This window comes from Ceratosolen solmsi, unplaced genomic scaffold (genome assembly GCF_000503995.2).
Source record: "Ceratosolen solmsi marchali unplaced genomic scaffold, CerSol_1.0 scaffold27, whole genome shotgun sequence".
NCBI classification, from domain to species: domain Eukaryota; kingdom Metazoa; phylum Arthropoda; class Insecta; order Hymenoptera; family Agaonidae; genus Ceratosolen; species Ceratosolen solmsi.
This window is the reverse complement of record NW_011948426.1, coordinates 6,155,956-6,172,265: the sequence shown is the minus strand read 5'-3', so window position 1 is coordinate 6,172,265 and position 16,310 is coordinate 6,155,956. Positions and strand designations below refer to the sequence as shown.

General features: G+C 21.1%; 1 protein-coding gene across 1 annotated transcript; it reads right to left on the bottom strand.

Annotated features, from left to right (window-relative positions):
• Positions 1 to 208: 208 nt before the first annotated feature.
• Positions 209 to 4,638, bottom strand: LOC105363282 (clavesin-1). Its single transcript, XM_011500945.1, has 4 exons — positions 4,200 to 4,638; positions 1,769 to 2,079; positions 769 to 862; positions 209 to 378 (listed from the first exon to the last, which is right to left on the bottom strand). The coding sequence occupies exons 1-4, from the start codon at positions 4,585 to 4,587 to the stop codon at positions 230 to 232; spliced, it is 942 nt and encodes a 313-aa protein (XP_011499247.1). The 5' UTR covers positions 4,588 to 4,638; the 3' UTR covers positions 209 to 229.
• Between the last annotated feature and the right edge of the window lie 11,672 nt (positions 4,639 to 16,310).

The following is a 16,310-nucleotide window of genomic DNA, read 5'->3' as shown; positions in this document are numbered from 1 at the left end:
TTAAAACAAAAATATTTCGATATATTTATATATAATATATATGATGTTTATTGAATTTAATACCCAATATAATTTATAATGTTTAAAAAAAACAGTAATTGAATAAGTTTAACATTATAGTTTAATTTTATAGATGTCTTGTATTATTGTTTAAAAAAATAAAATAAGGATAAAAACAGAATAATAAAATAAAAACTAAATAATTGTAAATATAAGTAAAAATTTTCAATTAATCAACTTCTAATTTTCTAAAAGATCCTGCAAGTCCTCCAAGGCCTTCAGTTATTGAGCAGCTATCCTTTGGTGATATTTCTATATGCATTTCGTCTAAGGCTTTGATTGAATCCCTTTTTTCTCGTAGCGATTTTTTAAATTCAGCTGCGAAATCAAAATATTCAATTTAATTGGTAGCATAATATAAATAATAATATTTGAATTTTTATTTTTAACTATAACTGCAATTGTTAATAAATATTTACCATAATTGATATATTAAAAAAATTTAATTTAACTCTTGATATGGTTCTTATTCTTTATTTTTATAAAATGAATATCTGACTTTTTAAAAAAAATTTTATCTTCGCATAATTTATAACGTAACATTTGTTTATTATGGAGTTTATTAATAAAAATATTACTAACTTTAATTCGTATAAACTGAATATAATTTAAATTAATTTATTCTACGAATTATAAATTAATAGAATTATTGATTTATTAAATATAGTTTTTATAGTTAGAAGTAATAATAAATAATTACATAATTACCAATCATATCTGAAAGAGGTATTTCACCGCCATATTCTTTCGGTAGAATTTTTAAATCTATTGCCTGTTGTAAATCTCCCAAGGATTTATGAAGCTGAAAAGTAAAATAGTATTGATTATATCGAATTATTACTAAAAATCATACCTATACTTGTTATGCAATAAATATTAAAAAATCAAACAAGTAAATCAGTCGATACTATCAGTTATTCATAAAAAACTAATTAATAAAACTGCTTAATTTAATTTACAGTATTTTGTTTATAGAAGAAATCTTATTATATCTACAATTAAAAGTTAGTAGTTGGTTTTACTTAATATTTATTAATATTTATTTAATATATTTTCACATTAAAAGAAAATTATTATGGTTAGTATTAATTTTATTATCTAGTATCTTAATTTTATCTTTATAATTTCATATAATATTTATATAAATTTCAATAAAAATAATATTGTAATTAATTATCCAATCAATGGGTAGTTATATAAGTTTTTTTAATATTAAAAAGCAGGATTTTATCTTTAAGTAATTTGCTGTAGATTATTATAAATTCTTATAACATTTCGAATCCAGACTCCAGGTCTATTTTATTAATAAATAGTAAGGTACTTAACAGTCTATCTTCACCACCAAGATAGATAAAGAATAATCAGTTTCGTATGTTGTATTATTCTATTTAATAATAAATATTCTTAATAGTAGCCCTTATAAAATCATATTGTGGATACAGTGAAAGAAAAAAATAGATCGAACTTAAATTTAGCTCGAGTCCGGTACAGAATATACAGAAGCAAAATGAATTGATGAATGAATAAATTGTGCTTTTAACGTCTAACTTAGAATTCTTTATTCAAGAAACAAAATAAAAATCAGTAAATATATTAAATTTTTTAACAAAAAGTATAATTATCCTAGTAAATATTATGTCCATTATTAACCACCAGTCTTACATGTAGCGTTTTAATATAATTATTAAGTATATAGTCTCAACCTTACCAATACGCGTGAACGAAGTTTGTCATTAAGTAAAGAGAGAGCAAGTTCGATAATTTTAGTTGCACAGCCAGGTACATTAACGAGGTGTGTTTCCTTGTGACGCATAGGAGTACTATTCTGGATGCAGGCGAGCATATTGCGTATGTCGCTTATGGACCAGGAACTCAAGTGACCCATCGTTAATCCAGATTCGTCATTCAGGTGTGTATATCCATGTACTTGACTCTCTTCATCATCCATGAGTGCTTCCACCACGAGACTGTGCACCCGTACCATCTGCGCGGACGTGAATTTGTATGGATCGAAGCGACCTGATTTAAACAAGCATACCCTTAAGTTTAGCAGGAAATAGCGAAACATGTAAGAAATGTATGTAAAAAATGAGGCTTAAAGTAAGGTAGAGAAAATTAATCGAGGAAAATTTATATTTAAAAAATATTATATACATATAAAATATATTATATTTAATATATTATTCTGCAATGTGCATTAAACAATAACACATTTGGCATTTTATAAGAATAAAAAATAAAAATTTTTTTACATCTTAAAACTATAAATATTTAAAATAAAAATATTTATAAAACACTTGCTCTACAATTAAAATAAAATAGGCATAAGAAAATGATATATACAATTAATTATATAAAGTAAATAAAAGAATCAAAATATGATGATTAAACTATATTTGAATTATGCATAGTACTAAAAAAATTATATATACAAATATATTATTCTAATTATACTCATGTTTATATATATAAATTAAATTGAATTTTCTTAATGACCCTGAAAATAACTAATTACTATTAGTATTATTATTCAAATTTAAATTAAATTTAGAGAAAAATTTAGAAGTAAAAATAATAAGTATGTAAGTAATAGAAACAGTTTTAGAATAGTAGCATCAAGAAATTAAAATGACTGGGATAGTTATATTTAATTTTATAAATTCATTACAGTTAGAAAGCTCTTTCAAATAGACACGCTAATACTTTGTCTTAAAGTTTTTTTTTAATTGCCATAAGTTATATAAATTAATTTTAATAACAATTGTAAAATTAATACAATAATTATTGATATTTTAACGTATATTATTTAAACTTCATTATTCACGATTGAATTTAATAAAATTCATTTGATATTTATTGCTTTTAAAACAGAAATATTAAAATTCCAAAATAATATTTTTTGTAAGTTATTGTATTCTATATTAAATATCTATTCTGATCTCACCATTGTTATTATTAAATTGTTTAATTTCGGAATATCATGATAAAATGAATTTACTCTAAAGTTTCTATTATGGTCGATATATTTATTTGGTTTCACCTGCAACTTTCACTATAAAAGAAAAGTTAGCAGCATAAGAGTATAAGTAATAGGAAATAAATTATATACAGAAATTAGATACCAATTTTCTATAATTATGTTCTTTAAAATGTAGTATAATTGTAGATGTAATTTATTCTATAAATGTATTAAATAAACTGTAAAATAATGAAAAAAATTTAATTGAAATATTGATTAAATTGTATTTAAGAACAAAGAATTTATTTTTAAATACATATTTCGATTTAAAAATTATCATTGAAGTGATAAGTATATGCGATTAAGTAGGTATATCAAATATATAAATTAATATTATACAAAACCTTAATTAATATTTTACATATGATTTTTAAGCAATAAATTACACATAAACAATATAAAATTTTCACGCATATAAAGTTTTTAATGAATTGCCTACCTCTATTTTTTAATAAATGATTTCTTCTTTAAAAATTAATTAAATAAAATTTTATGTTTATAATTTTCATATTTTAATTCTCTAAGAAGTATTTAATTTTTATAGAAGAAATATTTTTTATACATATTAAAATATAATTAATAAATATTTTTAATCAGTAAAGATTGTTTCGTTTAAATATTACAAAATATAAATAAAATTTTTAAAAATAAGCAGTAAATACAGTAGTAGTAATTGAACGTCTAATATACATGTTCTAAATATTCTAGAATTTTTGTATACAATAAAAATTATAACATTGAAAAATCACAAAATGACGTATGTGTATTACCAATAAAATCTAATAGAGCTATATTTTCCTAAAAACCAATTTATATAATTGTATTTTATTTTTAATAATTAGTATTAAGATTACAAAACGAATCTATAATAAATAATAATAATTATAAAAAATATTTTTTGGAAAAGTATCTTATATTTATATAATTTCATAGTAATGTAAATACTAATATATGTAAGTATTTCGAGAATGATATTTTTAAAATTTGTCACTATTCGAAAAATATTAATTATCTAAATATCTTTGATTTATATAATTATATATATATATATATAAGAATAACAATAGCTAATAATAGTTATTGCAAATAAATCATTTAAAGATTTTTCTGTATGACTTACCAGCACATGAAAGGATAACTTTTCTGCCATGGAAATCCCTCTGCAGTAGAGGTACAAGATAGCCTGCATCAATAATAGATTCAATCTCTGGATCGTCGATGTCCAGGTTCTGAAACCAGTCGGGATATAGTTGTCTTATAGTTAAGTAGCGTTCAAGCATATCCTCAGCTAGTGGCAAGCTAAACTTCTTGGTTCTGAGGAATCGTAATAAAAAGACGGCGTCGGTTCTGCATTTTGTGATACTCGGGTGTTTTTCAATCCAATCGCGGAACTGTTCGAGCGCGTGTTCACGTGTCTGTTCATCCTCCCGCAGTTCTGATTTCGCTATGTTTTGAGCTTTCAAACTCAAGTTGCACTTATATATATCCCTTTGCTGTTGACCTCCCATTCTGCTGCAGATAGGAACTAAGGATAATTTCAATTACTATTTTATTTTATATTTTGATTTTGATTTTACATTTACATACTTTCACTTTTCATTACAGGCTTAATAAAATTTATAAACTTACAATAATAAACATGCTGATTAGTTTTTGCTTTCACAGTCTTATTCGATATATAACTCTCGGCAAAAAAAGTTATTTTTTCTATAACACACGTATTGTAATTTTAACATTTATCATTTAATGAATTTTTAAATGTAATTTCAGGGTAACAGTTTTTAAATAACATATGTTAATACATAAACTATGATCAATATAATGTAATTTAAGAAAAATGTTTATTCAAAGATATGAAATATTGGTAGTTCTCTTTAGGCTTTCAAATAGTTTTATAATATTAAATAAGAATATGTAAACTCAAAATAATTAATTAAAAGATTATATATGAGTAAAACTTGCATTTATTGGTAAATAAAATGAAATTTTGTTTAAAAATACAATGATGGTTAAAAATAAAACTTAAGCTTCTTAAATTCTTCTTGAATTATTCTTGAATGAATCCTCGAAAAGAATTTATATTACACTTAATAATTGAATTGACATTTAAACTTGTAATTCATATTAATTTTATTTTATAAGTGTTATCGTTAAAAAATGTATTGTTTAATATTTAATGTAATTAAGGATTTTTTAATTTTTAAAATTATAATTTTACTTGAAATAAATATTAGAAATAGGGTTAGTTATTCAAATATATTAAATTTATTTTGAAACTGTTGCATAAAGAATATGAATTAAAGTGAGATGTATTGTTTGTAATGGAAAATATCATAATTTAATTCTCATGAATTAACCGATTAAAAGTTTGTATTAAACAAATTTTGAGAATTTTAGAAAAATATGTATATAGTTTCAATTTTCTTAATTTATTTTTATATTTTTATATACAATGTAATAATGAAAAAAGAAAAGGAAATAAATTTATATAAATTTATAAATTTATATATTCAATAGAAATTTATAACATAGTCTGACCCACAGATTGGCACAATAATTATGTAACTTTAGAAGTGAAGTCACGCGTTATGATGTAGAGAAAAATATTTAGTTAAATAAATATCAGTACAGGCATATAAGTGACGAATGGCATATCGTTGAGTTTACGGCCTTGAATAGGGATTCAAAAAAAAATATAAGAAGCTACACGGATGGTATAGAAATATTTCTTTTACATACTTAACATGCGATTTTAATTGTCATCTTGTATCTCTTTTTGTGAATATTATTTTCTTGCTGTGATCGATTTTAGATGCTTTTCAAATTACTCAGTATAGTACTATGAATCTTTTTACTGATTTATTGTTATGAAATTTCAAAATTTATACATGTTATTTAGAAAAGATTTAATAATGATTGTGTAAAATATAAAATATTTCGAGAATATTGGATACATGCGCGTGAAATAAAAAATTTAAATAAGTTGTATACAATTTAAATCAATATTTTCATAAAATTTCTATCTGAACAGAATTAATATTTATGGAAATATAAAGCATATAAAATTAAAATTTTATTTATAGTTAACAATTTATACAATTACTAATTGTAATTTCGATAACATTATTAAACTAAGCTTCTGAAACCATTATCTATATAATTCTAATTATTTTAATTATTTTAGTAATTTCTATTAATTATTATTTATAATAATAATGTAAAGAGTTAAAATACATTACAATATTTTTCAATTTATTTATATAAATTATATAGATATTTAGAGAAATTAGCACAGTAGTACAAAAGTTCCACGTAGTGGAAAAGAATATAAATTTCTATATTATTATAGTTATTTAAGAAAACGTGTGTCCATTTTTATGATCATGATTAAAATTAATTAATATATTTATGTAATTTAATTTGTTATTTAGATATGGTTTTGTAATTTGAATTGAATCTATAAAATAGTCAAATTTAGGTTTAAAATATATTATTAAATTAAAAAATGTTTGTTGATGAATTAAAGTAGGAAGCCATCAAATTTGAATTATAATAAAATTTTCATATTGTTTAAATAACTTTGAATAAAATATTAAGAAAAATTATAACAATGACTGATTTATTATAATTTTATATATTCTATTTTATATAAATTTTATATAAAACTATTTCCAATTAATCATAAGCAATAAGACTTGATATGGATGCCATTTAATTACTTTTTAATCGAATTCATTTGGATTCCGTAAGATATTGTTTAGATTATTATTATTATTTTCTTTCATTATTTTTTAACGAGCAAAATATATATTTTAATTTATTTGATGATATTTTACTATAGGTTCAAATACTGAATAATCGTTAAAAAATAATTTAGATATCCTATGTTATTTTTATATAAAATTTAATCATTAATATATTTGATTTAAACACATTTAGAATCAATGGAATTTGTTTCTTTCAAAACTAGCATTCAACTAAATTATTAATATATCAATATTATAAGTCGATTCATATAAGTAGTTGTTACAAATATAAGAATAAAAAATTGGTATACTTTTTAATTTACTTATATTTTATTAATTAAATTTAACCGTAATGTAACAGTCGTTATATCTAAAACAGTTACAAAAAACTCGTGGAACAAGACACATACTTTCACTTTTGAAGAACATAAATATATGTTACATCACACAGAGCTAAATTTTATAAAATACGGTTTTAATTTGATTTCCAGTTAGGAAAATTTTTAGAAAACTTCGTCATTTTAATCGGTATGTATTTTTTAAAACTGTAAGAACTAGTGTTAAAAAAGTTATTTTTTACAATGTTATGTTTTCATTGGTTAATTAAAACTTAAATATAATACCTTTTTATTGTATATGTTACATTAAATGATATATCAAATTTATATTTGATGTATATTTAAATAGTTATTTATTAGCAAATGAATATTTATATTAAAATAATACGATTTTATATATATTTACGAGTATATAAAATAAATCTTTTAGAATTCTAATAAACATTTAGTAACTTTTTGAATAACATTTAAAAAACCGAAGATCGTGTTATTTGGATAATATTTATCATCACAAAATAATCCATATGATATAAGTACTACATAAATACGTTGAGGAGATATGTGAGGCAACAAAAATTTTTAAAAATTAAATAATAAAAGAATGTAACTTGCAAAAAGATTTTGACAACAATATGCGCAGGATATAAGACCAAACGTTAATAGCTTAATTATTAGTAGCAGGTGTATAGTGAAGCAAATGAGAAGTAAATTGCAGGAATAGAAGAAGAAATGGCTATTTATTGTCAAGCACTATAGATAGTTGTAAAAATCCACACTTTCAATAAAATCGAGCACTTAAAATGAATTAATAAGATAAAATTGAAACCGGATTTTAAGCAATCTAGTAGAACATGAAAGCGCGCGCACCTGTACAATGGTTGAAGGAGCACCGAGTAACGCTCAGGATGGCGAGATGCTGACTGCTGTTCATAACCACGTCCCAGGGACAAGTAAGCCGCTCCTCTAAGCACCTCATCATTTCGAGGTGGGGGATTCGTTCGCTTTCGAGTTTCGCGAGGCCTTCGACACTCGTTCTTTTTCATTGTCAGAGCTTCAAATCAATGTTTCTGCCGATCACAAATCGACAAATCGAGCATGCTTTTTATAAGTATTACTATTTTCACACGCTGTTCTATACTCTATGATTTTGCATATTATTTAATATAATCGATAAATATTTAAACTGACATTGAAGAGTTTATCACGTTATATGTATTTTTAAATTCTGAATTAGTCAGTAACAGTAACAATTACTTTTTTCCAAACAAATAAGTTAATGATTTTCCCACTTCTGTGCAGTTAAACATTTTTATCATTCATTCTGAATAAATAAATTTTCATATAATAATCTATAATAATCAAAATATGATAATTAAACTGGATATTAATATATATATATATATACATTTAAATAAATTATCTATTTTTGATATTTAGATATTAATATAAATTTATTTCATTTTAATGTAATATTATTAATAATACTTTTACAAATTTCTTACATTTTATTAACAATTTTTTATTAGCTTTCTTAATTGAATACTTTAATTTATAGACGCTAGTATATGTAGATGTTTTTTTTTAATGAACCTTTTAAATATTTGAATAAAAATGTTTAATATTCTTATTAAATGAAAAAATAAATAAAACATCTTAATATATAAAAGGATAGACGGATTTTGAAGAAATGGTAGCATATAATTAACAATTTGTATTTAAAAATATAATATATAAATAAAATATATTTATTGCATTTAATTACTTTATTTGCATTTAATTGTATTAAATACGATTTATGTTTTATAAATATTTTTCTAGCAATCTCATTTGCTTTAGTTATAAATTTTATAATAAATATGTACAATATTTATGTGAAACAAATAATTATTAAGATTATACAAACTAAATCATTTATATAAATATTAATTTAATCGATTTCAATCTTGATAAATAATAGCTATGACATTAATTGTAAGTTAAAGAAAGATACAGAAAGTATGATAATTATATAACTATATAATTAAACAATTCCATGTAGGTATATGCACAGAATTACTTATTTATATATTTATTATTATGTATAGGTATTCATAATTTATAAATATTTATAAATTTAAATTATTGTAAAGTGCTAATTAAAATTTTAACTTTATATATTATATGAATATTAAGCATTAATTAAATATTTAAAAATTAGCGATATATGTGAAAAATATAGAATTTAATATTTTAAAAATTTTCAAGCATTTTAATATATAAACTTCATAATTAATATACATATTAAGAATTAACTTAAGATTTAAAATGTGTTTCAATCATTGTGATATCTATCATTGATTGATTAGCACTAAATAAATTTATATTAGAGTTAGTTATTAAAGTTAGTTGGAAGCCATTGTTATAATTAATAATTTCAAATATTATATTATGTATATTTAATGTTACGTATATATTATATCTAAAATATGTGTATGTGTGTATATATATGTCATACAGAGTCAGTATACATATATCGAATACACTGTATACGAAGTAATCAGTTGACGTACGTATTAACTGAATAGAAATACATTAAAATTACATTAATGATCAAGCTTTGTGCTCCTTTGTATTCCGAAAATATTTTCATACAAGAAATAATTGATAACCAACGATAGGCTTTATATGTTAAATAGCATTGTTAAATCTCATAATCAGAAAGAACACAAATAAAAATGTCGTAAACATGTATAATTAGAAATGTGATAAACGTAGAAATGATACTAGGATAATTGATGTGAACGCACATGAAAGGCAGCTTTAAACAGCTTCGAGAGAGAGAAGGTACATGCCAGTATTAAAGATAAATTCATTATTTTATCTAACGACACTTTGCAATTATTCTTTCTACCTCTTTCCATTTCGTTTTTTTCTTAATACAAATAGATAAACGTGATCTCTTCAATTTGTCACCTTCTACACTTTAAAGCAATTTTGATACCCAGTGTTGGGCGTATGTATTAGACTATATATGTTATAAGTAACGTAGTACATTAAAAAACATTTTTTTTCCAAATATATATTAAATTGATCAAACATTTTTGAAACGTGGAAATTCCTATTAATTAAAAAGTGTGTAAATGTTTATTAATATTATTTATTTCGGATTAAATAAAACTAAATCTGTATATAGTTATGTAACAAGTACTAAATAAAAGAAAGCCAATTTTTCTGCTCTTTCAGAATAATAAACTAATAGCTTGCTTGCCATAAAAAGAAAAGAAAGCAAGTCTAGAATACAAATAAGAATTAAAACCCCCTCCCCCTTTGAGATTTTACGAATAAGCGAGTCGTGAGTCATCTTAACAAAAAGTGGACTATGTATATGCTTTATACATGCATAACGCGGTCAACACATTTACAATTCTTGCGATTCACTTTCTATCAACACGACCTTCCAATTTTGCTTTCTCCTTTGCTGTCAAAGCATTGCAGCGTAACTGCATGATCCGTACATTACGAATACCTTCACGGCATACAGAATGTGTGGGTTTTTCTTTCTTTATTAACCTTCTCATACGATTATCTAGTACTTGCGGAAGTGAGTATCTTTTAGGTTATGGAATATATTTTTAATACAGAGTGAAAAAATTTCTCTAAAGAAGTCTTATATTCAATCGTATACTAAAGGCTTTTGATGAATATTTAAATAGAAATTAGCATATATTTCATACACAATTATATATTTTTTCACATTAAATTTTTGAATGAGATGAAAAATAATTGTTTGAGATAAGCAGTATTAAATAATATTCAAAAACTCATTTAAACGAATAATTTATTTCAAAGTCCTTATTTTCGATTTTTGTGACTCAATTTGCAAAAAAATTGTCATAAAATATTGTCATTTCTAATCGATAGAATAATTTATAATTAATTTTAACTTCATATGCAATAGATACAAATATAATGATATATCTCACTTTATATGTAGGTATTTTTCATATATATGCAGGTGTATATAGTGTAAATAAATATTCAATAAATACAATCTAAAAAAAATGGAAACTGGAATAATTACAAAATGTTCATTAGGTGAAAAAGGTAAATTATAAAGTACTGAAAAAACATTATAAAATAACATTCAAACATCTACGAATTCATTTATTTCAATATAAATAAAATGTATAAGAATGAATAAGAATAAATTAATTAGAAAAATCTAAATATTCAGTATAAAATTACTATACATAAATTTATTTATTTTGAGATAGCTATGAATTTTTATTAACACATAAGTAGTTTATTAATTCTGACATAATATTAGATACTCTGCAAAATAAAAACACAACATTTATTTAGATATGCTGATTTTTTTATTTTAAATTATAAGTTTTAGAATTAAAATAATTTTCAAGATAGAATGGTAAAGTAATTATGAATATGAAAAATAAAATATTTCATTAAGTGCTAGTATTTAAATAGTATTGTTCTAATTGCAATATGCATAGTTAGAGTACTATTGTAGCTGAGATTTTGGCCTTGTGCTACTTTTTTTCTTTAACTTATCAAAAAGCAGAGAAATTGTTCTTATTATTTTTTTCTAATTATGAAAAATTAAAATTAGTAAAATAAATTCTGCATAGAAATAATTGTTACTTTCACTGATCAACGAATATTAATCATTTCTCAACATCTGTTCACTATTATACAATTTTGTAATATTACAAATTTACCTGGTATAGTTGGGTATATACTGTTACATATTATTTTATATAAAATCACAATTTTTAAATAAATTTAATAGTTTAATTGCTTTATAAATGATACATTGAATAAATGTGAAATAATGTTATTATAAAATTAAATTATTTACCAATGAGTATTTATGTTTAGATTTAAAAATGGTTTTTGTTAATTTAAAGTATAATCTAATAAAAGATAAATAAAATAATAACAATTTGTTTGAAAATAATTTGTATGTCAATAATATTACATTTATTTATCATAAGTATTTTATTATATTATTTACAAAAATGAAATACTCATACCTGAAGAAATATCTTATGAGTAATATAAATTTATGTAAAAAAGTGCACCTATGTATGTACCACCTAATATATGTACCAATGTCTTCCCACAGATAAACGTACGTGGAAATTGAAGATATGTTTTGATAATTGATAATAGATTTTAGAGCAATTTCATACAGTGTTAAAATAAATGGCTAGAATTTATTTAAATTTTGTACGCGAATATATTTTCAGATTTTAAGATTAGGAAAAATGTTAACTATATATGACAAAAAAAATATATATTAAATTTATATAAATTTCCAATTAATTAATTATATTATTTGAATGGAGAATTTTAAATATTACTAATTGCAAATATAATTGCCTTTTAATATGTGTTCTTAATACATATTTGTTATTAATAAATATTAAATAAATAGAATAATATTTCTATCACTAATTAATTATTACATTAGATCAATTAAATCTAATCTTGAGGGATTTTTGACAATTAAGAATATAGACAATTATATTTACAAATTTTTATGTGCATGTTTTTTTTAATATATAGTGCAGATTCATGTTTTCTATATATAATTATATCTTGAACAATTTTTGACAGTTAAGAATATAGAGAATTATATTATTAAATTTTTATATAATTATTTAAAAAAAAAATATTATATACATTTCTTTAAGTTTTAATAGATTGATTAAAATATAATTTTTTAATTAATATTGCTTATTATTTTAATTACAGATTATATTTTTTTAATTGTTTAATTGATTTTTTAATTGTTTTTACATTATTATAAAAAATTAGATTATTTGTACTCATTATTATTATAAATTATTATTAAATTTATTATTATAAACGAAACTTTTATTGAATTTCAATTATTATTAAATTTAGATTTAGCCCAATTTTTAAATCTATTCTGTTTTTATAAAATTATATATTGAAAAATTATATGAATTAGTAAATTTATTAAAAAAAATATTTTATTTAGTATACATAAAAAAAAATAAAATAAAATAATATAGAATAAGTAATAGATTACATTTATTTGACTATACCTGAATTCTTAAAAAAAATTATTTTATATTTTATACATATAAAATAAATAATATATAGATTACATTAATTTGATTATACCTGAATTATTAAAATTAAATTATAGAAACAAATTTTGGAATATTTATTAATTATACCACTAATTATTTTAATATACGTCATGTTAATCTGTATGTTATAGGTAAAAATCTTTTAATTTCATATTTTTAATTAAAAAATTCATATTGTAATTTCTTACATATTTTATAAATTTTGTGTTTCAATATATTTTGAACAATATTTATTTTTATTATAAACACCAAAATTAAATGTAAAATTTTTCAATTTTGGATTCTAAATAAAATTGGTTAGTTATTTATTAGATATATTGATTTTATTATTTAAATAAATTCTAAAACAATTTTGTCTACTTAATCAAAGATATGCGTATAATTACTATGAAAAGCGAAAATTTTTCATTCTTTCTTCATTATTCGGTAATTTGACTATTAATTGAAGATTTAGTAATTTAAATAAGGCACTTTAAGTAGTGTTAAGTTATGAATTGAAGACGATTCTAAATCGTTGATATGCAAATTTATAGTATTTTTTCCTTTTGTTTGTTAAATAGATTTATATAAATATAATTATTGCAGTTTTAATTCATCATTAAACTAAATAAATAAAGCGTGTTGTCAATTTTATGCAATGTATAATTATTTTTTATTCAATATTAAGAATAGTATTATATATGATATAATATCTGGACTTGTGTAAACTAAATGTCGGTACATATAAAGTTAAATACGCAAATTGAAAAATATAAAAACTAAAACCAATTATAATAATTGATGAAATATTACAAAATAAAATATCGAAACTTTCAAAATATTTTTAAATGATTTATAAATTGTACATATTTTGATGTTTTTCTGCAATGAATATTGCAATGATTTGATTCTTATTATAATTATTAGAATGATATTCTAATAATCAGATCAATCCAAACAGATTGCAAACTCTTACTGAATGTTAGTACGTAATGGCTTACGTAAAAATAATTAATTTTAAATTAAATACTCACATTAGTTAATCGAATTAATGAACTCTTTAGATAAATGAAATTATTTTAAGTAATTCATTAAAAATTAAGATTATCATAAGAAGTATATAATTTATTTCTAAAATATATATTTCCTAAATATAACGTATATATTAAAAATTTAGAGAAAATTTATATATTTGCGATATTTTAAATCTAAAAGGAAAACAGTAAAATGCAATAACTTGTATTGGGCCACTGCTAAACTTTCTCTTGACCTTAAAAGCTAGCATGAGAAGAAAGTATATCGCAATGTACTTTTAGCGGTAATAAATTATTTCTTTAGGTATTCAACATTTCAAAAATAGTCATACAATTACCAAATTTCAAAATAATTTGTTATCATATTATAAGAACTTATATATATATGTATATTTATATATAAATACAGTAAATATATTGAATATATATAATTTAATCTATTATTAAAATTAAGCTGGTAATTTTAATTGTTATATTACATTATATTAATTAAAATAGATATTTAATGTTTAAACATCTTTTAAAATAATAATTTATTTTATAATAAAATATTGCAAAAATTTGTATCTATTCTTTTCTAATAACGGAATAATTAATGTTTATTTGTTTTCATGGTGCTTTATAAATATTATTTTATAAGAAGTTTATTAAATTATAATTTCATAAGTTTAATTTTATTTCTTATACAATTTACTGTTATTAAATTCTTTGTTATCATTCATTGAATTTAAATGCAATACAAAGCGTAGAATATGTAAGTTATTAAGTAAATAAGTATATTAATAAATTACTGTTGAAATAGTTTCTTGTGGATTAGAAATTTGAAATAATTAAATAAAGCTTACGTAACCCTCTGAATAGTAACAAGTATGCATATTTTAAAAAGCTTACAACTTGAAATAGATACGAAATTTATAATTATTCAAAACAGCGCTATATAAATTCGTGAATTTTGTGCCAAGTCTCGTTGTATGCATAAATAAAATATGAAGGGTGTAGCAATAATTAGAGGCTGGCACTTCCAATATTCGAACAAGAATATGATGAAATGGCCCTGACAGCGTTTTCGCTTAATTTTGTTACTGTTATCTCTAAATCTTTGGAAGTATCCTCATTGAGGTAACTGTTGATTGTTGATTCCGAATATGCTCGCTTTACAAAATAGGTGGTCGCAATCATCAGTCAGAAGGTTTATGTCGCAGATTCGCAAGATCGCGGATTCGATATGTGCAATATAATAAAACAGGAAAAGTAAAAACGATAAATGTTACTAAAACAGAATTAAATATCCTACTCTTCCCTATTTCGAACGATAATATTTCGTATTCATATATTACTTACAAATTGGGTTTCCTTTGCCCGTTTTTAGTCCTATATCTTACTAATTACAATGGTTTAGAGGTTATAGCCAAGTAAATTATTTATGTAGAAATAAAAATATAAACGTACTATTTAATTTTTTAAATAAAATTTTCAGTTTTTTACTTACAAATAATAATTAATTAGTAAAAATGACTCTGCTCTATTAGCATTTATTATTACAGCATTTTATATACAATTGCGTGCATTATACTCTATTATAATTTAATATATTATTTATTAAAGATATTTTTAAATTTAATATTTTATGAGTTTTTCTGAAAATTTAAAGAAAAGGATTTTATATTGAAATTTTTCATTTTTAATAACAATTATTGAAATAATAAAATATTGCAGTGTTTTAAGAACTTTAATTTATCTTATAATAATTACAATAGTATAACTAATAATCTGATATATATAGAATATTATTTTATTATTTAACTAAAAAATTTTTATCTATTTAAATAATTAGAAAATTAAAGAATTATTACAATTGATATTAAATATATGTAGTTTTATTTTTAATTTATTTAAAGAAATTATACTTAATAATAAAATACAGTAAAGATATTTTTTAACTTGGATAATTTTGTTCAGGAATAATCGAATGTAAATAGTATTTTTGTAAAATAATTTGTTTACTTATTTTATTT

Bases quoted from the DNA above. Each gene is read 5' to 3' on its own strand.
- LOC105363282 (XM_011500945.1), bottom strand. From the start codon at position 4,587: ATGGGAGGTCAACAGCAAAGGGATATATATAAGTGCAACTTGAGTTTG. The intron at 2,080-4,199 runs GTAAGTCATACA...TGTTTAAATCAG, and splicing joins AGTTATCCTTTCATGTGCTG to GTCGCTTCGATCCATACAAA. The intron at 379-768 runs GTAATTATGTAA...TTGATTTCGCAG, and splicing joins ACCTCTTTCAGATATGATTG to CTGAATTTAAAAAATCGCTA.